We start from the raw sequence: 24,426 nt of genomic DNA on the forward strand, positions 1-24,426 counted from the left end.
GTCAGTGTCACCTGTTTCTTATGTGTGTATCACCAGCTCAATATGGGTATACCTCCAAACTCCTGAATGAGCATGCTGTCTGCTCACCTCCCAAACAAACTGCAGCAGCAGACAGCATGTTCATTCAGGAGTTTGGAGGTATATACCCATATTGAGCTGGTGCTACACACAGCAGAAACAGGTGCCCCCATTGTGTGCAGTGCCAGCAAGTGAAAGGTGTATAAGGTGTACACATGTTTAGGGTATATGAAGTCCATTTGCATGGCTCAGGTAGTGCTTCTGGTGACCAGAATCTGCTCATGGGACGGTCTAGCAGATGAGTCATACATCTGAGCACGTTTGAATTATGCAGGTTTTATGGCTGCAGTGCCTTCAGGTCACATACATGTTGTATCGCTATATAGAACATGGCTGAGTAGTGTAAGTATTGTACTTATGTTTTCCTTTATGCAGATGCAGATGGCAGCTTCTCCTCCCTCAATGTTTAGTATGGAAGAGTTTCCCCCAGATGAACAAGGAGTCTCTGCCTGAAACAAATCCTCCATCTAGACAGGGTGACCGTGCACAGGCCACCGGAGTTATCCTAACTTGAGACGGGGGAAACGTAATTCTCATGTATTGCAGTGACAGATGGTGGCCTAACTGGGTAATAACGTGTAATGGGTCCCTTGTCTCTGTAACCTCTGACAGGTTTCATTTTGCTCCCTGGTAGAGAGGACTTTGTGTTGTAGAGCCGCAGCAGCATTGTGGCCTTGTGGTGCTCTGTGCAGGGAGCTGTGTTATTATTGAGGCAGGACGGGGTGGTATGTGCAGATGTGTCCCTTCCTGCGACTTAATTAGCACATCAGTCAGTTGGATTATGCAATCTGTACACAAGCAGGGATATCCCTAAAACCTGAAATGGTGGGGTGCCTCGAGGACAGCGTTTGGGAACCACTGAGTTAGAGAGTGCTCTATTTTCTGTTGTCATACCATGCATACTAAGTTACTCTGTTCTTTCTTGATATGAGCAAGTCACACAAACTTTGAAAAAAGGATAACACTGAAAACGAGTCCAGTTGGCAGGTCTACAAAGTGATTGTGTTCCTTTGACTTTGATAGATGCCCAGTTATGTTACCAGGATCTATCTGCAGCCAGTCCCTGGTTGAGCCACATTCCCCGGGGTTAGTGATGGATGTTGAATTAGAGAAACTGTGACCTCAACACAAACAGCAGGCTATACAAGGTAAACACAACAATGCAAGCGCATACATCACATCTATCAATATGTTTAAATGATGCTCAACCTCAGTGCCAAAACCCCCCCCAAAACAAACTCCTTTGCTTCCGGGAAGATATTTTAAAATAACCTGTATATATGATATTGTTTAACATCTTAAGTCTGGTGTTAGAGTCACAGTTTGACAGATAATGCTATATTTTTTTATTTTTAATTGCTACATGTTTTTCTATAGCTTTTATTTATCCATAACACTTTGCAAGGGGAGTGGAGTCTTGTTGCCAGGTACAGTAACAAAAGTGCTCAAGTCATTGCCTAATGTGACAGCGTTATATAGAGTTTAAGCTAAAGGAAAGAGACTGGCATTGGTTTGTAACTAAGTAAGACTGAAAGGATCTATGTACCTGTGTGCTTGTGCAAGTGTTTAACAATTGTATCCGGTTGTTATACTGTGAATTCCATACAGTAGCTGCCAAATATCACTGGAAGTTATCCTCTTTGTCTATATCAGAGGAGAGCTGCATATTTTAGTTCCTCATTTGTATATTGAATGTTAATTTTTATAGTGATCTCTTTAGTTTTACGTGCATTACTTGCATATTTTGTCTGTAGTCATTAAGGTGCTTTCCACTAGGGTCGGGTCAGTTCCATTACTAGTAGTAATATTTGTGTTTCAGGCAGATGCTCCAAAATCAAACCTTAATCCAGAGTTTGATGCTGTGGGGTTTACAGTCGTCCTAATCACTTGCACATACCAGGCACAGGAGTTCATCTGAGTCTGCTATTTGCCAACAATGAGTACTCAGATCCTGAGCTTAGAGAGAATCGACCCTTGAAGCCAGACAACAAGTGCTGCCTAATTCTGTGCTAATTCTGAGCGGATGCTGGAGTTAACATGTTCCGCCACCGTGTGCAGGAGGTGTGCGGCTGATGAGGGCACTCATACTTGTGAAATGTCTGACAAAGACACTCATACTGGCACTGACAATATGCCGCCACGAGTAAAGAAGGCAAAATATTCAACATAATTCAAGAACATATGGTTGTGTGAATTCAATTGGCTTGTGAAAAGAGATGAATTCCACGGAGAATGCAAGCTTTGCCGATCTATGATTGACATCCAGTATGAGGGTAGGAGCGTGCTAACTGTACATTCTGAAAGCAAAAAGCACAAACTACAGTATGTGCTTTAGATAAAGATCGATCGCAATCAATTTTAAACTTTTTCCCAAAGAAATACTTAAAGGAAGAAGATACTATTGCTGCCATTGAGATTACTTCTGTCTATCATGGAATTAAACACCACCACAGTTTTAGCAGCCAAGATTGCACAAACTGTTCAGAACTTTATTTACAGATTCATCTTTAGCGAAAGAGATTTCTTGTGGGAGAACAAAATGTACCAGCATTTGTGAGAGTGTACTGTCTGTGGCCACTCAGGAATTGCTTTTGTGTGATTTAAAAGAAGAAGAATAATTTTCAATCGGAACAGGCTCTTCAAATAAAGCAATGTGAAAATGTTTCCAGTCATCGTGCAGTGTTTTAGCCAAGAATGTAGTGTAAAACAAGGACTTCTGGACTTTTACACTGACCCTAATGAAAAAAGTATTAACATTAAGGATCAACTTTGTCGAATCCTTCTCAAAACCAATTTGGATATCAAAATTTTTTCTTCACTTTCTGCAGATAATGCCTCTGTCAATTATGGTGTACACAATTCCGTATACTAAAAACATAAACTAGAAAACAAAAGAATTTTCAAAGCAAACTGTAAATGCCATATACTGCACAATCGCACAAAATTTGCTCTTAAGGCCATTAAATTTGATATCGAATCACTAGTGTTGAAAGTTTATAGTGAATTTTCAGCATATGCTAAACGAACGGAAACAGTAAAAAACGTTATCAGTTCTTTAATATTGAATACCGTGAAATTTTGCATCATGTCCCAACTTGGTGGCAGTTTGCTGCCAGCAATCGAATGTTTCCTTACAAATTGGCCAGCTTTGTGGGCATATTTTATTGAAGAAGGAGAAGAATGTAGCACAATTGTGTGGCAAGCATTCAAAGATGAAAACTTGCTAGCATTGTGCTACAGTTACTTTTTGCACAATGTTATGCAGATTTTTGACATTAACATTACATTTATTGAGAGGGATTCTGTAACCTGCACTGAAATACACGATATAATGCTTGACATTTATCAGAAGATCACTAATAGAAAGAGAGACAAATTTTTTGCCAGTTCGATAAATGGTATCTTAAACAAATTGAACGAAACGGGCAAGGGGACATTTTACTGAGAGGCAGATGTTTTCTTCGACCGGTGCCTAGTTTACCTCAATAAATGGTATGATTTGGTAAACTCGGAGTTCATGAAAATGGGCATACTTTCCATGAAGAATCCAATCTCATGGAATGATTTACAAGATTTGGCCAGCTCCTTGAAACTGAATACAATGGAAGATAAATTATATGAAGATTTTTGCATTTTGATAGAGGTTCAGGAAACTATTAAAAATTCAACTGAAAGAGTAGATTTGAAATGGGCTCAGTTTTTTCTCAAAACTTGATGAGGGAGTAGGTACAGAACTAAAAAAGATTGTATGTTTTGTTCTCTCCATCCCTGATTCAAATATTGCCTACGAGCGCACTTTAAGCATTGTAAATGATATTTGGCGTAAGGAGAGAAAACGTCTGGATGAAGCGCACACGAAAGCAGAGGTTCTGACTTTTGTAAACTTTAAAATGGACTGCAAAGAGTTCCACACATTTGTTTGTTCAAAGCCAGACATATTAAAGTCTGTGCATTCAAATGATAAAAATAGCTTTAAGAAGTAGAATACAAATTTATAAAAAAGGTGCGTACCAAACTGTTCTGGCCTTTTCAAAATTTGGTGTATTGCTAATAAAATACATACTGTATTTACTATTTTATAAATATGGTACATAATTTTAATTACATGAACATTGCTTGGTGTCAGGGGTGGGGGGTAGGTTTTTTTTTTTTTGGGGGGGGGGGGGGGGGGTGAGGATCTCCAGGAATGATGCATGAGGTGGCAACCCTAACTGTATTTGGTACTCAGGGACATGAATTGGAAACCCCTGGATTCTGGATTCCTCAACCTACAGTACATATACTAAAGCCCAGTGCTGCCGAGAGGGGAGGAGTGTTGGTGTGGCCCAGGTCCCACTGTCCCCCCTTCCCAGTTATAGGCAACGGCACTAGGAGCGGGGAGAGAGAGGAGTGACTGCAGCAGGCTCTCTGCTGTGTGCTGCGATGGGGGAGAGACAGCTGCAGTCACTCCTCTCTCTCCCTGATGTGCAGATGATTGATCGCACCCGGCCGCATGCCCTCCTGCCTGCCGCCTATCTGCCCCCATGCCGGTGCCCCCCTGTCCAGCACAAGGATTTGTAATATATCATAAGGAGGGCGGCTGGCCATATCTCCCCGCATTTGCCATGCTACCCTCCCATTACCCGGGCCCAACATAGCTGTGGGTGCCCCTGCTAAAGCCAAATATACAGTAGCTCTGATTTTGCCAAATGCTAAAAACCTCATGTAGGTACAAACATAAAGAAAACCATGGGTTTGTCTTGTATTGCCTCCCCCTTCCCTCCCATACCATTGAGGAACTTGATGTCCTCAAATACACAAGTATCTAGTCACATGATCACACAAAATATATTATATTCAGGTGCTGCTTTAGGCCAGATTTATCAATAGAATGTGCTTCTATTATATTTATAGAACACACAGCGTTATGTAAACTGTATTTATATAAGTTTCTAACTATCCTATAACATATTCTTTTTTACAAAAATCTGCCATCACTGCTTTTCTGTAAAGGTCATCGCAGTTTTTCAAGTTTACTCTTGGGGAGGTAGACAAGAGTGGGATGCCTGCTGAATTCAGACTTTTTTTTAAAGGAGCAATCACTTGCAAGGCACAACCATGCCTTGTAAGTGATTGTCCTTTTAAAAAATGTCTGTGCTCACCAAGAATCATGCACAGCCGCTGAATTCGGATGTTACTACATCTGACCCTTCATCGAACCTGCAGCATATTTACCAACAATTCCCATCCAGCCATTGCTCAGTCCCATCATTTACTTCTTCACTGGACAATTCTTTGAAAGAATATAATCTCACATACTTTATATTGGTTTGCAATGAATTTATTAGGTATTCATCTCAGGAATAGAAGAGTGAATGCAGATTTTGATTATAATGTAATACAGAGAGATAATAAATGTAAATTTCCTTGACACTGAAAAAAAGATTTCTTGGCAATTATTGATTTCATTAGAAGTTGACGAATTTCATTGTTGACAGTCGGTGAATCTGTAAAAGATAAAATTGTTATTAAACTGAGTACTCAATGAGATAATACTCAATAATCAAGTATTGTGGGAGCTTTGTAAACTGGTGTGAGCCAAAGAGGTAATTTGGTCCTTTTGTCACAAAGCGGGCAGCTTCTATAACCACATTTCTGACATTGTTGAAAGGCTGAATGACAGATTTGGCTCTGTGGCTTTAATTGTATATAAAGGAAAATATGTTAGATGTATGAACAAGCATGGGAATCAAAAGACCTCTAAAATGGGAGACATTCGATATGTCGGCAGTTGGGATCCCATCGCTCAGCATACCAGCGCCGGGATTCCGTCAGCCAGCATACTGACAACTATTCTCCCCCTTGTGGCGTCCACGACACCCCTGGAGAGAGAATAAATAGCGTGATGCGCGTAGCACGCCACCATGCCCACAAGGGGTTCTTTTGCGCTCGCCATGCTGCCGGAATTCCGGCGGTTGGGATCCCAGTGCTAGTATGCTGGGCGCTGGGATCCCGAGCATCGTTAAAACGTAGTACACCCCTCTGAAATTGCAAGGTTTTAAGCCTCTATTTTATCTAGTGATGAGCGGATTCGGTTTTACTCGGTTTTACTCGGTTCTCAAAACCGAATCTTATTGGCTATCCAAAACACGTGACATCAGTGAGTCAATAAGATTCGGTTTTGAGAACCGAGTAAAACCGAGTAAAACCGAATCCGCCCATCACTAATTTTATCAGAGTGCTAACATCGTATAATGCTTTATTTAAAATCCATTAACAAGCAAATCTAAAACAGGACACACTGGAGCGATAACCCATTGCAACAAATCGGATACCAGCTTTTATAATTCAAACTACGGTTTATGTTATGGTATTTATCTCTGCAATTTGAGGGTACAATGTATGATTCTGGTACAACATAATCTGGTGTCTTTTTATTTGCCATATGAATCATTTATTTCCCCACAACGTAATTAGACTGAGGTTTCCCAATGATCCTTAAAGGGATGTTTTGGGTACGTTCATATAAGCATCATTATAAACTAAATGTTCATTAGATTATTTTGCAGCACCGTAAATAGATACACTCTGCAACCATTTATACCCCTTTTAGACTTGTATAAACTTCCTGGGTTATTGCATGTGAATGTGCATTAACCAGGGACTTTGCTTAGTCTGAAAGGGTCTTGAAGGAATATCCCAGGTAAAGCGTCCCGGCATTTCATCCCAGGTCGTGACCTGGGTAGAAGCAGGAACCGACCCGGATGCAGTGCAGTGTGAACGGGTAAGCCGGGTCAAGGTGACCTAACACCTGTTCTCTGCATAGGAGGAGGCGACTCTTGGAAATAATCATCTCCAAGTGCTGCCTCCTGTAGTGCCAGCAGTGACCTCACAAACCCAGCAATATGCCGGGTGGGGCCGCAAGTCTGAAAGGGGTCTCAAGCCAGGTTGCATCTGGGAAGCACCCGTGTACAAATTCCCGGTTGCAAACTTGCTCTGGGAATCTGTAAGGGGTATAAGTAGTGAACGTATTTTATGCATACTGTAAGATCTATGCTTTTGTACCTCGTATTAATGCAAAAAATGTATATACCCATGTCCATTATGTGTAACAGTGAGCAAAAGAAAAGGAGAGGGAGAGAAAGAGAGCAAGAGAGAGACAAAGGGAGAGGGTGAGATGGAGAGAGGGAGAGAGAAAGAGAGCGATCGATCTGATTGGCAACACCTCCACTCCACTTTTTAAATTTAGAAGTTTAGTAAATCTACACCTTAGAAAGTGTACATTTGCATGTTTCTCTCTCTTTTTATTTTTTGCATGTGATTATTACTCCATACGCTACCACAAAAGAAAAAGAAAAAAATCTGCTTGTAATACTCCAGTAGAAAATCACAATGCTGGGCTGTTCATTGATGTGTGCAATACATTTGGTCCTTAAGGCGGTAAATAAAGTTTATCCCAAAAAAATCTTACTAGAAATCGCTAGCAAACCTAAATATGTTGCATTTAAGGAACCTTTTTTTTTTTTGCTTCATAACATGGAACTTACATAAACTTGTATTATTCTTCACAATAAATTCCCCAAAAGTCCTCCACCACCTGGCTTCTTACCAAGAAGGTCATCAATAGCTTTTGCCTGGTTATGAATAAATAAAATTACATTTATTATTATTATTATTGACAACTGCCATAATATACTGTATTTGGCCAATATTCATTGATATTTCAAAAATAAGTAGCAAACCCTTAGTTAAAACATAAGTTAAAATGTTGAGCTTTTATTAAACATGGGACCCTTGGCATCATAAAACATTTGCTTACTCAATAAATTAGTTAACTTGCTTCGCCAAACTCCCCAATTTTGTTTTCATACAGTAGCTCTTTTATTTAATAGAAATGATCTCAGTAAATCTGTTTGCTATATTACATTATTGTATTGATAATTCTGTAACCAGAATAATTGTATACATTTAAAATTAATTTTACATTTAATCAATATATATTATAACTGAATAAAAATGAAAAGTCTATAAAGATAGAATATTTCTATAAACAGCAAAATCAACAATGCTTTGTAAACATGGAAAAAGTTTCAATGATGAAAGAAAGGATTGTGTTCTTAATAAATATCACCATAATTACCAGAACAGCCATGGTTTAGCTGTCCCATTAGTAAAACCATGTACTCCTTTGTGAATCCCACATATCGCACAGGTAAAAGAGGGGCATTTCCTGTGTAACAGGAATCCCCAATCCAGTGGATTGTAATCTCATACAAATAAAAAAAAACACTGTTTGCACAGATTTATCAAAGAGTGAAATGTTCTATTATCTGCAAATGCAGGTGTTTTTGCTGGTGGTAGGTTTTTTTTAATTTTCCTTTACACTATAGAGAAAAGGGTCGCTGCTGGTGAAAACCCCTACAGATGGTACAGATATTTATGTGTACCACCACAATACTTGTTATGTTACAATACCTCCATTTCAGGATGGCAAAAACTGATCAAAATCACTTAAAAAACGCTGTATTCTTAGACTATATTATTTTTTCATATTTAATGTTTTTATACTTTAGAAAAAAATATTTTGAAATAAGTTTTGAATAGCTGAAATCTGGGTAAACTGTCTCAAGTGTCTACAGAGACTGGTTCAGTAAAGTGGTAAATGGGGAAGCGGTTAACATACCGCTAGTCGGGATCCCGGCAATCACAATACAGATACTGGAATCCTGACAAGCAGTGAAATGCCGATGCCGGAATCCTGGCAGCACAGGCTATTCTCCCTCTATGGGTGTCCACAACATCAATAGAGGGAGAACATAACCTGTGGCGAGCGCAGCGAGCCATCTTGCCTGCATCACGGTGAGTGCAGCGAGCCCGTAAGGAGCTTTCTATAACTCGCCTCGATGCCGGCATACTGGTGGCTGGGATGCTGCTGATGGTATACTGACAGACGCCATCCAGGCCACCGGTATATCATTCTGACTCCGGTAAATGAACTCTTACTGCTCTGGGCTAGTATCACTAAGGCAGATGATCATCACCTAGTTATATTCTTTAAGTTTCAAATCAGATTCACTGAGCCCATGATCTCGGAGTAGTTAATACTAGAGATGAGCGGGTTCAGTTCTCAGAGAACCGAACCCCCCCAAACATCACATTCCAAGCCAGAATCCGAGCCCAGCTTGGAACTTCCCACTGGACTCGGAAACCAAAACAAGGCAAAACGTCATCATCCAACTGTCGGACTCTTTTGGATTCCATATAAACAGCTGCACGTCACTGCCATTTTAACTCTGGACTTGGAGAGTGAGGGAGACAGACCTCTGTCTCTCTCTGTGGGTGGTGGCATCGGGTAGGGTCAGTGTGTTCTCTGTAGGGGTGCTGTTCCAGTTCCTGTCACTGTGGTGTCAATGTGCTGTTAGGGGTGCTGTCCTGGCTGTCACTAGTGTTTCATGTGCTGTTATGGGTGCTGCAGCTGTACATGGGTGTTGTTGTCCTGGCTGTCACTGTGTTGTACAGGGGGCAGGGGCACTGTCCTCCTGTATGCAGTTAAAATACAGGGGTGCTGCCTGTAAAAATTCAGGGGTACAGTGTAAATAAATGTACACTGACCCTGTCTTTTATGCTGTACAAATTCTGGGGTGCAGTTAAAATAAATGTACACTGGCCCTTTCTTGTATGCTGTACAAATTCTGGGGTGCAGTGAAAATAAATGTACACTGGCCTTGTCTTGTATGCTGTAAATAATCTGGGGTGCTGCTGTGAAAATAAATGTACATGGGTCCTGTATGCTGTAAAAACACAGGGGTGCTGCTGTTAAAATAAACATACACTGGTCCTGTATGCTGTACTAAAAATATAGGGGTGCTGCTGTTATAATAAAATTACACTGGTCCTGTATGCTGTAGTAAAAACACAGGGGTGATGCAGTTAAAATAAAAGTACACTGGTCCTGTATGCTTTAAAAATACAGGGGTGCTGCTGTTATAATAAAAGTACACTGGTCCTGTATGCTGTAGTAAAAATACAGGAGTGATGCTGTTAAAATAAAAGTACACTGGCTCTGTATGCTGAAAGATACAGGGGTGATGTTGTTAAAATAAAAGTACACTGGTCCTGTATGCTTTCAAAATACAGGGGTGCTGCTGTTAAAATAAAAGTACACTGGTCCTGTATGCTGTAGTAAAAATACAGGGGTGCTGCTGTTAAAATGAAAGTACACTGGCCCTGTATGCTGTAAAAATACAGGGTTGCTGCTGTTAAAATAAAAGTACACTGGTCCTGTATGATGTAAAATACAGGGGTTCTGCTGTTAAAATGAAAGTACACTGGTCCTGTATGTTGTAAAAATACAGGGGTGCGGCTGTTAAAATAACAGTACACTGGTCCTGTATACTGTAAAAATACAGGGATGCTGCTGTTAAAATAAAAGTACACTGGTTCTGTGTGCTGCAGTAAAAATATAGGGGTGTTGCTGTTAAAATAAAAGTACACTGGCCCTGTATGCTTTAAAAATACAGGGTGGTGCTGTTAAAATAAAAGTACACTTGTCCTGTATGCTTTAAAAATTCAGGGGTGCTGCTGTTACAATAAAAGTACACTGGTCCTGTGTGCTGTAAAAATACAGGGTTGCTGCTGTTAAAATAAACATACACTGGTCCTATATGCTTTACTAAAGATTTAGGGGTGCTGCTGTTGAAACAAAATTACACTGGTCCTGTATGCTGTAGTAAAAATACAGGTGTGATGCTGTTAAAATAAAAGTACACTGGTCCTGTATGTTTTAAAAATACAGGGGTGCTGCTGTTATAATAAAAGTACACTGGTCCTGTATGCTGTAGTAAAAATACAGGAGTGATGCTGTTAAAATAAAAGTACACTGGTTCTGTATGCTGAAAGATACAGGGGTGATGTTGTTAAAATAAAAGTACACTGGTCCTGTATGCTTTCAAAATACAGGGGTGCTGCTGTTAAAATAAAAGTACACTGGTCCTGTATGCTGTAGTAAAAATACAGGGGTGCTGCTGTTAAAATGAAAGTACACTGGCCCTGTATGCGGTGAAAATACAGGGTGCTGCTGTTAAAATAAAAGTACACTGGTCCTGTATGCTGTGAAATACAGGGGCGCTGCTGTTTTAATGAAAGTACACTGGTCCTATATACTGTAAAAATACAGGGGTGTTGCTGTTAAAATAAAAGTTCACTGGCCCTGTATGCTGTAAAAATACAGGGTGGTGCTGTTAAAATAAAAGTACACTTGTCCTGTATGCTTTAAAAATTCAGGGGTGCTGCTGTTACAATAAAAGTACACTAGTCCTGTATGCTGTAAAAACACAGGGTTGCTGCTGTTAAAATAAACATACACTGGTCCTGTATGCTTTACTAAAGATTTAGGGGTGCTGCTGTTGAAATAATATTACACTGGTCCTGTATGCTGTAGTAAAAATACAGGTGTGATGCTGTTAAAATAAAAGTACACTGGTCCTGTATGCTTTAAAAATACAGGGGTGCTGCTGTTATAATAAAAGTACACTGGTCCTATATGCTGTAGTAAAAATACAGGAGTGATGCTGTTAAAATAAAAGTACACTGGTTCTGTATGCTTTCAAAATACAGGGGTGCTGCTGTTAAAATAAAAGTACACTGGTCCTGTATGCTGTAGTAAAAATACAGGGGTGCTGCTGTTAAAATGAAAGTACACTGGCCCTGTATGCTGTGAAAATACAGGGTGCTGCTGTTAAAATAAAAGTACATTGGTCCTGTATGCTGTAAAATACAGGGTTGCTGCTGTTTTAATGAAAGTACACTGGTCCTATATACTGTAAAAATACAGGGGTGCTGCTGTTAAAATAAAAGTACACTGGTTCTGTGTGCTGTAGTAAAAATACAGGGGTGTTGCTATTAAAATAAAAGTACACTGGCCCTGTATGCTGTAAAAATACGGGGTGGTGCTGTTAAAATGAAAGTACACTTGTCCTGTATGCTTTAAAAATTCAGGGGTGCTGCTGTTACAATAAAAGTACACTGGTCCTGTATACTGTAAAAATACTGGGGTGCGGCTGTTAAAATAAAAGTACACTGCACCTGCATGCTGTAAAATACAGGGGTACAGTGAAAGTAAATGTACACTGGCCTTGCCTTTTGAGCTGTAAAATTACAGGGGTGTTGTGAAAATACAGGGGTGCTGGTACTGTCCATGGCTGCGATATCTAGGCCTGGTCTTCACAACACTGTATGGGAAGAGGAGGCTCCTACCACCATTTGCACGCCCTCTGCAAGTACTGGGAGGAGCACCTCCAGTCCAGTTGCTGATATTGATATTGAGGCTGTCACTGTAGAAGTACACCAGGATGAGGAGGATATTAGTGTAGCTGGCGCTGAGGAGGAAGTTGACAATGAGGATTCTGATGGTGATGTGGTTTGTGTGAATAAGGCACCAGTGGAGACAGTTGTTGGCCATGGGATGAAAAAGTCCATTGTCATGCCTGGGCAAAATACCAAAAAAAGCCACCCCTTTGGTGTGGAATTATTTCTCCACAGGTGTCACGCCATTGATTGCCTTTGTCAATCCATAATAAGTAGGGGTAAGGACGTTAACCACTTAGGAACATCCTTCCTTATACGATACCTGTAGTGCATTCATCATAAGTCATTGTCAAGTTCAGAAACTTTGGGTAATAGCATAAGCAGTCCACTGACACCTAAATGATGTGGTATGTTTGAATATTATTTCTCTGTGAGGATGTAAACACTGAAAGGGGGAATCTGAGGATGAGGATGACATATTGCCACTGTAGAGCCAGTTTGCACAAGGAGAGATTAATTGCTTCTTTTTTGTTGGGGCCCCAAACAAACCAATCATTTCAGCCACAGTTGTGTGGCACACCCTGTCGATATAATTGATGTTTGTAAAAGTGTGCTTCCTATGCTGTATAAATACAGATGTGCTGCCGTATAATTCTAGTGGTGCTGCTGTACTTGGTTTAAATGAAAGCCTAGAACACATATGAAACAAGCTTAAACAACACAAACATATTTTTGAAAACATAGCCACAAAGGTGGTAATGGAAATTGCAATTTTGATGAAGTGTTTCCCAATGAGACCACATTTGTGGCCAAAATCAGTCAATCTCAGAAGAGACAGAATCATAATCCAGCGCAACTGCAGGAGAGGTAGAAGAGAGATTTTCAGCTGGAGTATTAGAGAGAGGTTCTTATCAATTATTTCATGTTAGGGATTCACTCAAATGAATGGCTCCATTAGTCAACCTTAATTTTGATTTATTATTAATGTTCCACATTTTGGGATTATTTATTTACAGGATGCGCATTTGTTGTACAGGGTTCTTTTCCTATGGGCTGCATAGGGCTGTCGCAAGACCTTGCGGTGTTAAACAGAATTTCAGTGATCCTGCATTGCATCAGCTTTCCATTGCACTGCAGCACTAGATGGGCCAGGAGCTGCTGTGAGGCACAAACAGTTACTGAATAAGGCCCAGTATGGAATCTCATGGTGGCTTACAGCCAGGAAGATGTCTCGCTTGCCAGACTGTGGCATGCTGTGGGCACAGAGGTTAGCATTGTTCCTCCCACAGTCCTGCTTATAGTATGAAATGATTTTTGACTGTTGAGTGGTAAGATCCACTAGGCACGGGCTCAATAGCAAAACATTCACTGCACAGTCCTCCTTAGTACTGTACAGAACCCACCCGAACTCAACTTGTCCCATCTGGGGCTGCTGTGGGGGCTCAGGAGGGGCTGCTAAAACATCTAAGGCTGCTTTATTTAAAAATTAAATATGAAAAAAATAAGAAGACAGACAGGTTTGCTCACATGCGTGTAACTGGGACACACAGGTATGCTCACATGCGTGTAACTGGGAGCTGTGAAAAACAAAAATAAGGCATCTGCCACAAAATATGTAAATAAAAATGCAATAAAAAATTGATAAAAAGAAACCCACAAGATTTTAACAAAATAAGTCTCCAGACTGCATGGAGGGGAAAATATCCAACCTTGATCCTTGCCTCTTCTCATAATGTGAAAAGTCATCAAATATGTAGGTGGTATGTTTTTAGCTATCTATGATTTGGAGCATTTGATGAGCTTTTTCCAGGGGGACCACCTGTTTTCTGAAATGATGGGTTTATTAAACTGTGCATGTCCTGTTTAAATAACATAAGGGTGGGTGGGAGGGCCAAGGACAATTCCATAGTGCGCCTCTTTTTTATCTTTGCAATATGTGCTCTTTGGGGCCTAGTTTGTAAAACTGCTATACTGTCTGCAATGCAGTGCCACTCCTAGATGGGCATGGTGTTTTTGCCGCCTACTTGTGTCACTTAGCTTAGTCATCCAGCTACCTCGGTGCAACCTTTTGGCCTAAAAACAATATTGTGAGGTGTTCAGAATAGACTGGAAATGAGTAGAAATGAATGTTATTGAGATTAATAATACCGTAGGATCACAATTACCCCCAAACTCTGTGATTTTAGCTGTTTTTATGTATCTTTTTAAAAAAAACATTTAGATCCAAAACCAAAATCCAAAAGGGTGGTTTTGGCAAAACCAATCCAGATCCAAAACACGAATGGAGATCCAGATCCAAAACCAAAACGCAAAACCAAAACGCAAAACCTGAAAAGTGTCCACAGCACATCTCTAGAACTTCATACTATTCCTACTGTAATTCTAATTTTTTGCCAATGAGTGCAGGTTACATCTCCGATAATAAGTAGGATTGTAATTTGAGAATTAATGTTTTGGAAATAGGGCAGGGTGCTGTTGGTACCAGTACCAACATTTAAGAAAAGGGAGGGCAATACAGTTACCTTCCACTACAACATATTCATTTATTTTTATTTAGTTCAATTTACCTTTTGTCTTTAAATGTATTTTTTTTCATACCATATTTATATTGAGTTTTAATAGTAATGGATATAGGCAGGTACAGAAAAAAAGTGGAGACAGGGGGAAGGGGTTGACGGTACACACAAATGAGCAAAGAGCATACAAAATGCATCTAGGTCCAAGATAAAAATCACATGGAAATACATACGAATCAATGTACATAGTAATATAATGATATAATAATATAGTAGAAGAAGAAAATGTCAAGTTACCGGCTTGATCATATGCATACACAGAAGAATATACAATTACTGGTTCATATCCAGTGAGAACGGTCTACCGGCCAGCCCAGGGGCTCTCATTAACCAATAATTGCTCCACAGGAACCAGCGCAGCCAGTGACAAGTGGCTGAAGAGTAATAAGTAGCCCCTGCTGTTTCAAACTCATAATGGGATTGGGTCATATTTCCGATAGCTTCAATAGTGGGGACAGTTTGTGTATGCCAGTGATGGGCTAACAGAAGTTTTGCTGCAATAAGTACTGTGTATGGCCCATTATGTATCAGTCGTTCGGCGTAAAGGTCACCAAAATATACATGGCGCAGAGCTAACTTCGGATGAGGGGATACCGGAAATCCTAGGACTCTTGAGATAAGTGTAAACACCAAGTTCCATAGGCTAGTAATTGTGGGGCATGACCAAGAAATATGTAACAAGTTAACGTTCACACATTGCCACAATTTCGCCAACATAGGTTGGAGATAGAGGGTTGCATGGCGTGTAGGCGTGCAGGTGTTAAATATAAACAGGTAAGAAGTTTGTAAAATAATTCAGCATGGGACAAGCATCTCCACAGTCAAAACTGGTTTGAAATATTGATTTCCAGTCCTCATCTGAAATAGTACAGGCTAAATCAGCTTCCCAATCAACCTGGGACATGAATTTCTTGAGGGATTGAGATCCAGTCGCAAGATTATACCACCGCGTGATACACCCCCTACTATCCTTTTTAATAAGTAAATCATGCACATATTTAGTTATGGTGGATACTCCACCGGGAGACCGTGTGGGTCCTGACAACCAATTTCTTAATTGGAGAAATTTGTAAAAGTCCTTATGAGACAAGGAGAATTGTGATTGTATTTGATTAAAAGGCAGTAAAGGGCCCGCCACGGTCACCTCACGGAGACACCACCCCTCTGGACATCCATGTGTCAAACAGAAGATCCAGTATGACAGGCCAGACCCCTTAGTGAAAGGTCAGTGGAAGGGAGGGAGACCTCAGTCATTTTGGATACAAGTTCTAGCCACGCCCTGCACGTGGATTGTACCACACTGGACCCAATGGCCACATTTCCCTTCAGTTGCTGGAACCCACAGCACATCATCCAAAGGGAATTGGGATAATAATCCTTGCTCCAGGTACTCCCAAAATTTAGGTTCATCATGATCAGTCCACGCTCCCATCTGGGCAAGGACACAAGCTAGAGGATAAGACCACAAATCTGTGTGTGTGTGTGTGTGGGGGGGGGGGGCATTCTGCAGTCCATGTGTGTTTGTGTGATGTGCTGAAAGGAAAAGGGGAAGGGATTGTTGTTGCACAGGAAACAATGGAGGTCATTTCGAGTTGATCGTTCACTAGCAGTTTTTAGCAGCTGTGCAAACGCATTGTCGCCGCCCACTGGGGAGTGTATTTTTGCTTTGCAGATGTGCGAACGCTTGTGCAGCAGAGCGCCTGCAAAATCTTTTTGTGCAAAACAAGACCAGTCCTGTAGTTATTCCTTGTGTGCTTTGATTCTAATGATGGAGGGACGGCTTTTGACGTCACACACCCGCCCAGCGAACGCCCAGCCACGCCTGTGTTTTTCCAAACACTCACTGAAAACGGTCAGTTGACACCCAGAAACGCCCACTTCATGTCAATCTTCCTGCGTTCAGCCGTGCAACAGGAATGTTCTTTAGACTGTGCAAACCCACGATGCTCATTGTACCTGTACGACGCGTATTGCGCATTGCAGAAATGCAGATTTTTAGCCTGATCGCTGCGAACAACGGCAGCTAGCGATCAACTCGGAATGACCCTCACTGTCTCTATGTTTCTTTGTTATGTATTTGAGTATTTAAAACCCCTAATGTCAATTGTTTATAACATTTGATATCCGTTGTTGGGGTTGCTACTAGAGATGAGCGGGTTCGGTTCCTCGGAATCCGAACCCGCCCGAACTTCATGTTTTTTTTCACGGGTCCGAGCGACTCGGATCTTCCCGCCTTGCTCGGTTAACCCGAGCGCGCCCGAACGTCATCATGACGCTGTCGGATTCTCGCGAGGCTCGGATTCTATCGCGAGACTCGGATTCTATATAAGGAGCCGCGCGTCGCCGCCATTTTCACTCGTGCATTGAGATTGATAGGGAGAGGACGTGTCTGGCGTCCTCTCCATTAGAATAGAGATAGATTAGATAGAGAGAGAGAGATTGTGCAGAGTCGCAGACAGAGTTAGTTTACCACAGTCAGTGACCAGTGCAGTTGCTAGTTAACTTTTATTTAATATAATATATCCGTTCACTTCTCTCTGCTATATCCGTTCTCTGCCTGAAAAAAAAAACGATACACAGCACAGTCAGTCACACAGTGTGACTCAGTCTGTGTGCACTCAGCTCAGCCCAGTGTGCTGCACAGTCATCAATGTATAAATTAAAAGCTTATAATTAATTGTGGGGGAGACTGGGGAGCACTGCAGGTTGTTAGCAGGAGCCAGGAGTACAATTATATTAATTAACAGTGCACACTTTTGCTGCAGGAGTGGTGACCAGTGCCTGACCACCAGTATAGTATTGTTGTATACTACTAATATCTCTTTAAATATCAACCAGTCTATATTAGCAGCAGACACAGTACAGTGCGGTAGTTCACGGCTGTGGCTACCTCTGTGTCGGCACACGGCAGGCAGTCCGTCCGACCAGAATTGTATTATTTATTATTATATACCTACCACCTAACCGTGGTTTTTTTTTCATTCTTTATACCGTCATAGTGTCATCCTAATTGTTACGAGTATACTACTATCTCTTTATCAACCAGTGTACAGTGCGGTAGTTCACGGCTGTGGCTACCTCTGTGTCGGCACACGGCAGGCAGTCCGTCCGACCAGAATTGTATTATTTATTATTATATACCTACCACCTAACCGTGGTTTTTTTTTCATTCTTTATACCGTCATAGTGTCATCCTAATTGTTACGAGTATACTACTATCTCTTTATCAACCAGTGTACAGTGCGGTAGTTCACGGCTGTGGCTACCTCTGTGTCGGCACACGGCAGGCAGTCCGTCCGACCAGAATTGTATTATTTATTATTATATACCTACCACCTAACCGTGGTTTTTTTTTTCATTCTTTATACCGTCATAGTGTCATCCTAATTGTTACGAGTATACTACTATCTCTTTATCAACCAGTGTACAGTGCGGTAGTTCACGGCTGTGGCTACCTCTGTGTCGGCACACGGCAGGCAGTCCGTCCGACCAGAATTGTATTATTTATTATTATATACCTACCACCTAACCGTGGTTTTTTTTTTCATTCTTTATACCGTCATAGTGTCATCCTAATTGTTACGAGTATACTACTATCTCTTTATCAACCAGTGTACAGTGCGGTAGTTCACGGCTGTGGCTACCTCTGTGTCGGCACACGGCAGGCAGTCCGTCCGACCAGAATTTTATTATTTATTATTATATACCTACCACCTAACCGTGGTTTTTTTTTCATTCTTTATACCGTCATAGTGTCATCCTAATTGTTACGAGTATACTACTATCTCTTTATCAACCAGTGTACAGTGCGGTAGTTCACGGCTGTGGCTACCTCTGTGTCGGCACACGGCAGGCAGTCCGTCCGACCAGAATTGTATTATTTATTATTATATACCTACCACCTAACCGTGGTTTTTTTTTCATTCTTTATACCGTCATAGTGTCATCCTAATTGTTACGAGTATACTACTATCTCTTTATCAACCAGTGTACAGTGCGGTAGTTCACGGCTGTGGCTACCTCTGTGTCGGCACACGGCAGGCAGTCCGTCCGACCAGAATTGTATTATTTATTATTATATACCTACCACCTAACCGTGGTTTTTTTTTCATTCTTTATACCGTCATAGTGTCATCCTAATTGTTACGAGTATACTACTATCTCTTTATCAACCAGTGTACAGTGCGGTAGTTCACGGCTGTGGCTACCTCTGTGTCGGCACACGGCAGGCAGTCCGTCCGACCAGAATTGTATTATTTATTATTATATACCTACCACCTAACCGTGGTTTTTTTTTTCATTCTTTATACTGTCATAGTGTCATCCTAATTGTTACGAGTATACTACTATCTCTTTATCAACCAGTGTACAGTGCGGTAGTTCACGGCTGTGGCTACCTCTGTGTCGGCACACGGCAGGCAGTCCGTCCGACCAGAATTGTATTATTTATTATTATATACCTACCACCTAACCGTGGTTTTTTTTTCATTCTTTATACCGTCATAGTGTCATCCTAATTGTTACGAGTATACTACTATCTCTTTATCAACCAGTGTACAGTGCGGTAGTTCACGGCTGTGGCTACCTCTGTGTCGGCAGTCGGCAGGCAGTCCGTCCATCCATAATTGTATTATTATTATAATATATACCACCTAACCGTGGTTTTTTTATACCACCTAACCGTGGCAGTCCGTCCATAATTGTATACTAGTATCCAATCCATCCATCTCCATTGTTTACCTGAGGTGCCTTTTAGTTCTGCCTATAAAATATGGAGAACAAAAAAGTTGAGGTTCCAAAATTAGGGAAAGATCAAGATCCACTTCCACCTCGTGCTGAAGCTGCTGCCACTAGTCATGGCCGAGACGATGAAATGCCAGCAACGTCGTCTGCCAAGGCCGATGCCCAATGTCATAGTACAGAGCATGTCAAATCCAAAACACCAAATATCAGAAAAAAAAGGACTCCAAAACCTAAAATAAAATTGTCGGAGGAGAAGCGTAAACTTGCCAATATGCCATTTACCACACGGAGTGGCAAGGAACGGCTGAGGCCCTGGCCTATGTTCATGGCTAGTGGTTCAGCTTCACATGAGGATGGAAGCACTCAGCCTCTCGCTAGAAAACTGAAAAGACTCAAGCTGGCAAAAGCACCGCAAAGAACTGTGCGTTCTTTGAAATCCCAAATCCACAAGGAGAGTCCAATTGTGTCGTTTGCGATGCCTGACCTTCCCAACACTGGACGTGAAGAGCATGCGCCTTCCACTATTTGCATGCCCCCTGCAAGTGCTGGAAGGAGCACCCGCAGTCCAGTTCCTGATAGTCAGATTGAAGATGTCAGTGTTGAAGTACACCAGGATGAGGAGGATATGGGTGTTGCTGGCGCTGGGGAGGAAATTGACCAGGAGGATTCTGATGGTGAGGTGGTTTGTTTAAGTCAGGCACCCGGGGAGACACCTGTTGTCCGTGGGAGGAATATGGCCGTTGACATGCCAGGTGAAAATACCAAAAAAATCAGCTCTTCGGTGTGGAGGTATTTCACCACAAATGCGGACAACAGGTGTCAAGCCGTGTGTTCCCTTTGTCAAGCTGTAATAAGTAGGGGTAAGGACGTTAACCACCTCGGAACATCCTCCCTTATACGTCACCTGCAGCGCATTCATAATAAGTCAGTGACAAGTTCAAAAACTTTGGGTGACAGCGGAAGCAGTCCACTGACCAGTAAATCCCTTCCTCTTGTAACCAAGCTCACGCAAACCACCCCACCAACTCCCTCAGTGTCAATTTCCTCCTTCCCCAGGAATGCCAATAGTCCTGCAGGCCATGTCACTGGCAAGTCTGACGAGTCCTCTCCTGCCTGGGATTCCTCCGATGCATCCTTGCGTGTAACGCCTACTGCTGCTGGCGCTGCTGTTGTTGCCGCTGGGAGTCGATGGTCATCCCAGAGGGGAAGTCGTAAGCCCACTTGTACTACTTCCAGTAAGCAATTGACTGTTCAACAGTCCTTTGCGAGGAAGATGAAATATCACAGCAGTCATCCTACTGCAAAGCGGATAACTGAGGCCTTGGCATCCTGGGTGGTGAGAAACGTGGTTCCGGTATCCATCATTACTGCAGAGCCAACTAGAGACTTGTTGGAGGTACTGTGTCCCCGGTACCAAATACCATCTAGGTTCCATTTCTCTAGGCAGGCGATACCGAAAATGTACACAGACCTCAGAAAAAGAGTCACCAGTGTCCTAAAAAATGCAGCTGTACCCAATGTCCACTTAACCACGGACATGTGGACAAGTGGAGCAGGGCAGGGTCAGGACTATATGACTGTGACAGCCCACTGGGTAGATGTATGGACTCCCGCCGCAAGAACAGCAGCGGCGGCACCAGTAGCAGCATCTCGCAAACGCCAACTCTTTCCTAGGCAGGCTACGCTTTGTATCACCGCTTTCCAGAATACGCACACAGCTGAAAACCTCTTACGGCAACTGAGGAAGATCATCGCGGAATGGCTTACCCCAATTGGACTCTCCTGTGGATTTGTGGCATCGGACAACGCCAGCAATATTGTGTGTGCATTAAATCTGGGCCAATTCCAGCACGTCCCATGTTTTGCACATACCTTGAATTTGGTGGTGCAGAATTTTTTAAAAAACGACAGGGCCGTGCAAGAGATGCTGTCGGTGGCCAGAAGAATTGCGGGACACTTTCGGCGTACAGGCACCACGTACAGAAAACTGGAGCACCACCAAAAACTACTGAACCTGCCCTGCCATCATCTGAAGCAAGAAGTGGTAACGAGGTGGAATTCAACCCTCTATATGCTTCAGAGGTTGGAGGAGCAGCAAAAGGCCATTCAAGCCTATACAATTGAGCACGATATAGTAGGTGGAATGCACCTGTCTCAAGTGCAGTGGAGAATGATTTCAACGTTGTGCAAGGTTCTGATGCCCTTTGAACTTGCCACACGTGAAGTCAGTTCAGACACTGCCAGCCTGAGTCAGGTCATTCCCCTCATCAGGCTTTTGCAGAAGAAGCTGGAGGCATTGAAGGAGGAGCTAACACGGAGCGATTCCGCTAGGCATGTGGGACTTGTGGATGCAGCCCTCAATTCGCTTAACAAGGATTCACGGGTGGTCAATCTGTTGAAATCAGAGCACTACATTTTGGCCACCGTGCTCGATCCTAGATTTAAAGCCTACCTTGGATCTCTCTTTCCGGCAGACACAGGTCTGCTGGGGTTGAAAGACCTGCTGGTGACAAAATTGTCAAGTCAAGCGGAACGCGACCTGTCAACATCTCCTCCTTCACATTCTCCCGCAACTGGGGGTGCGAGGAAAAGGCTCAGAATTCCGAGCCCACCCGCTGGCGGTGATGCAGGGCAGTCTGGAGCGACTGCTGATGCTGACATCTGGTCCGGACTGAAGGACCTGACAACGATTACGGACATGTCGTCTACTGTCACTGCATATGATTCTCTCAACATTGATAGAATGGTGGAGGATTATATGAGTGACCGCATCCAAGTAGGCACGTCACACAGTCCGTACTTATACTGGCAGGAAAAAGAGGCAATTTGGAGGCCCTTGCACAAACTGGCTTTATTCTACCTAAGTTGCCCTCCCACAAGTGTGTACTCCGAAAGAGTGTTTAGTGCCGCCGCTCACCTTGTCAGCAATCGGCGTACGAGGTTACATCCAGAAAATGTGGAGAAGATGATGTTCATTAAAATGAATTATAATCAATTCCTCCGCGGAGACATTGACCAGCAGCAATTGCCTCCACAAAGTACACAGGGAGCTGAGATGGTGGATTCCAGTGGGGACGAATTGATAATCTGTGAGGAGGGGGATGTACACGGTGATATATCGGAGGGTGAAGATGAGGTGGACATCTTGCCTCTGTAGAGCCAGTTTGTGCAAGGAGAGATTAATTGCTTCTTTTTTGGGGGGGGTCCAAACCAACCCGTCATATCAGTCACAGTCGTGTGGCAGACCCTGTCACTGAAATGATGGGTTGGTTAAAGTGTGCATGTCCTGTTTTGTTTATACAACATAAGGGTGGGTGGGAGGGCCCAAGGATAATTCCATCTTGCACCTCTTTTTTCTTTTCTTTTTCTTTGCATCATGTGCTGATTGGGGTGGGTTTTTTGGAAGGGACACCCTGCGTGACACTGCAGTGCCACTCCTAGATGGGCCCGGTGTTTGTGTCGGCCACTAGGGTCGCTAATCTTACTCACACAGCTACCTCATTGCGCCTCTTTTTTTCTTTGCGTCATGTGCTGTTTGGGGAGGGTTTTTTGGAAGGGACATCCTGCGTGACACTGCAGTGCCACTCCTAGATGTGCCCGGTGTTTGTGTCGGCCACTAGGGTCGCTAATCTTACTCACACAGTCAGCTACCTCATTGCGCCTCTTTTTTTCTTTGCGTCATGTGCTGTTTGGGGAGGGTTTTTTGGAAGGGCCATCCTGCGTGACACTGCAGTGCCACTCCTAGATGGGCCCGGTGTTTGTGTCGGCCACTAGGGTCGCTAATCTTACTCACACAGCTACCTCATTGCGCCTCTTTTTTTCTTTGCGTCATGTGCTGTTTGGGGAGGGTTTTTTGGAAGGGACATCCTGCGTGACACTGCAGTGCCACTCCTAGATGGGCCCGGTGTTTGTGTCGGCCACTAGGGTCGCTTATCTTACTCACACAGCGACCTCGGTGCAAATTTTAGGACTAAAAATAATATTGTGAGGTGTGAGGTATTCAGAATAGACTGAAAATGAGTGTAAATTATGGTTTTTGAGGTTAATAATACTTTGGGATCAAAATGACCCCCAAATTCTATGATTTAAGCTGTTTTTTAGTGTTTTTTGAAAAAAACACCCGAATCCAAAACACACCCGAATCCGACAAAAAAAATTCGGTGAGGTTTTGCCAAAACGCGTTCGAACCCAAAACACGGCCGCGGAACCGAACCCAAAACCAAAACACAAAACCCGAAAAATTTCAGGCGCTCATCTCTAGTTGCTACCACAGATCATGTAATTGTTGAGAAAAAACACAAAAGGAGGAGGATCTGTTTCCGGTGCACTATAGATTTAAAACATAACTTTTAATCAGTTATTAAAATAAATTATGTTTATTATTTCATCTGAAATCTTACAGATGAATTGTATGCGATTGCAAGATTTCAGATGAAATAATAAACACAATTTATTTTAATAACTGACTAAAAGTCATATTTTAAATCTATAGTGCACCGGAAACAGATCCCTTTTCCTCTTTTTGTGTTTGTGTGATGTGCAGTCTAAGTGTGTGTGTGAGGGAGGGAGCAATTTGCATTCAGTGCATGTGTAGGGAAAGGGGACAGTCTGCACAGGACCTTAACTACCTGTGGGCTGATGGTGCTACACACCATCTGCATCCAACCCAATTGGCCACCGACAGCTGCAGCTCTGCCCACTATAACATATAAAGTAACATTGTGCCCGGCTTGTCTGCCGGACG

General features: G+C 42.4%; 1 protein-coding gene across 1 annotated transcript in view; it reads right to left on the reverse strand.

Moving 5' to 3' along the window:
- Positions 1 to 5,390: 5,390 nt before the first annotated feature.
- Positions 5,391 to 24,426, reverse strand: part of LOC134956769 (uncharacterized) — a 69,577-nt gene continuing 50,541 nt past the window's right edge. Inside the window, exons 15-16 of the mRNA XM_063938731.1 lie at positions 7,605 to 7,691; positions 5,391 to 5,564 (exon numbers count right to left, since the gene is read on the reverse strand). Coding sequence (XP_063794801.1) covers positions 7,623 to 7,691 — 69 coding nt within the window. The 3' untranslated portion in view covers positions 5,391 to 5,564; positions 7,605 to 7,622. The remainder of the gene's footprint in view (positions 5,565 to 7,604; positions 7,692 to 24,426) is intronic.

Source organism: Pseudophryne corroboree, chromosome 9 (assembly GCF_028390025.1).
Source record: "Pseudophryne corroboree isolate aPseCor3 chromosome 9, aPseCor3.hap2, whole genome shotgun sequence".
In the NCBI taxonomy this organism is placed as follows: Eukaryota; Metazoa; Chordata; class Amphibia; order Anura; family Myobatrachidae; genus Pseudophryne; species Pseudophryne corroboree.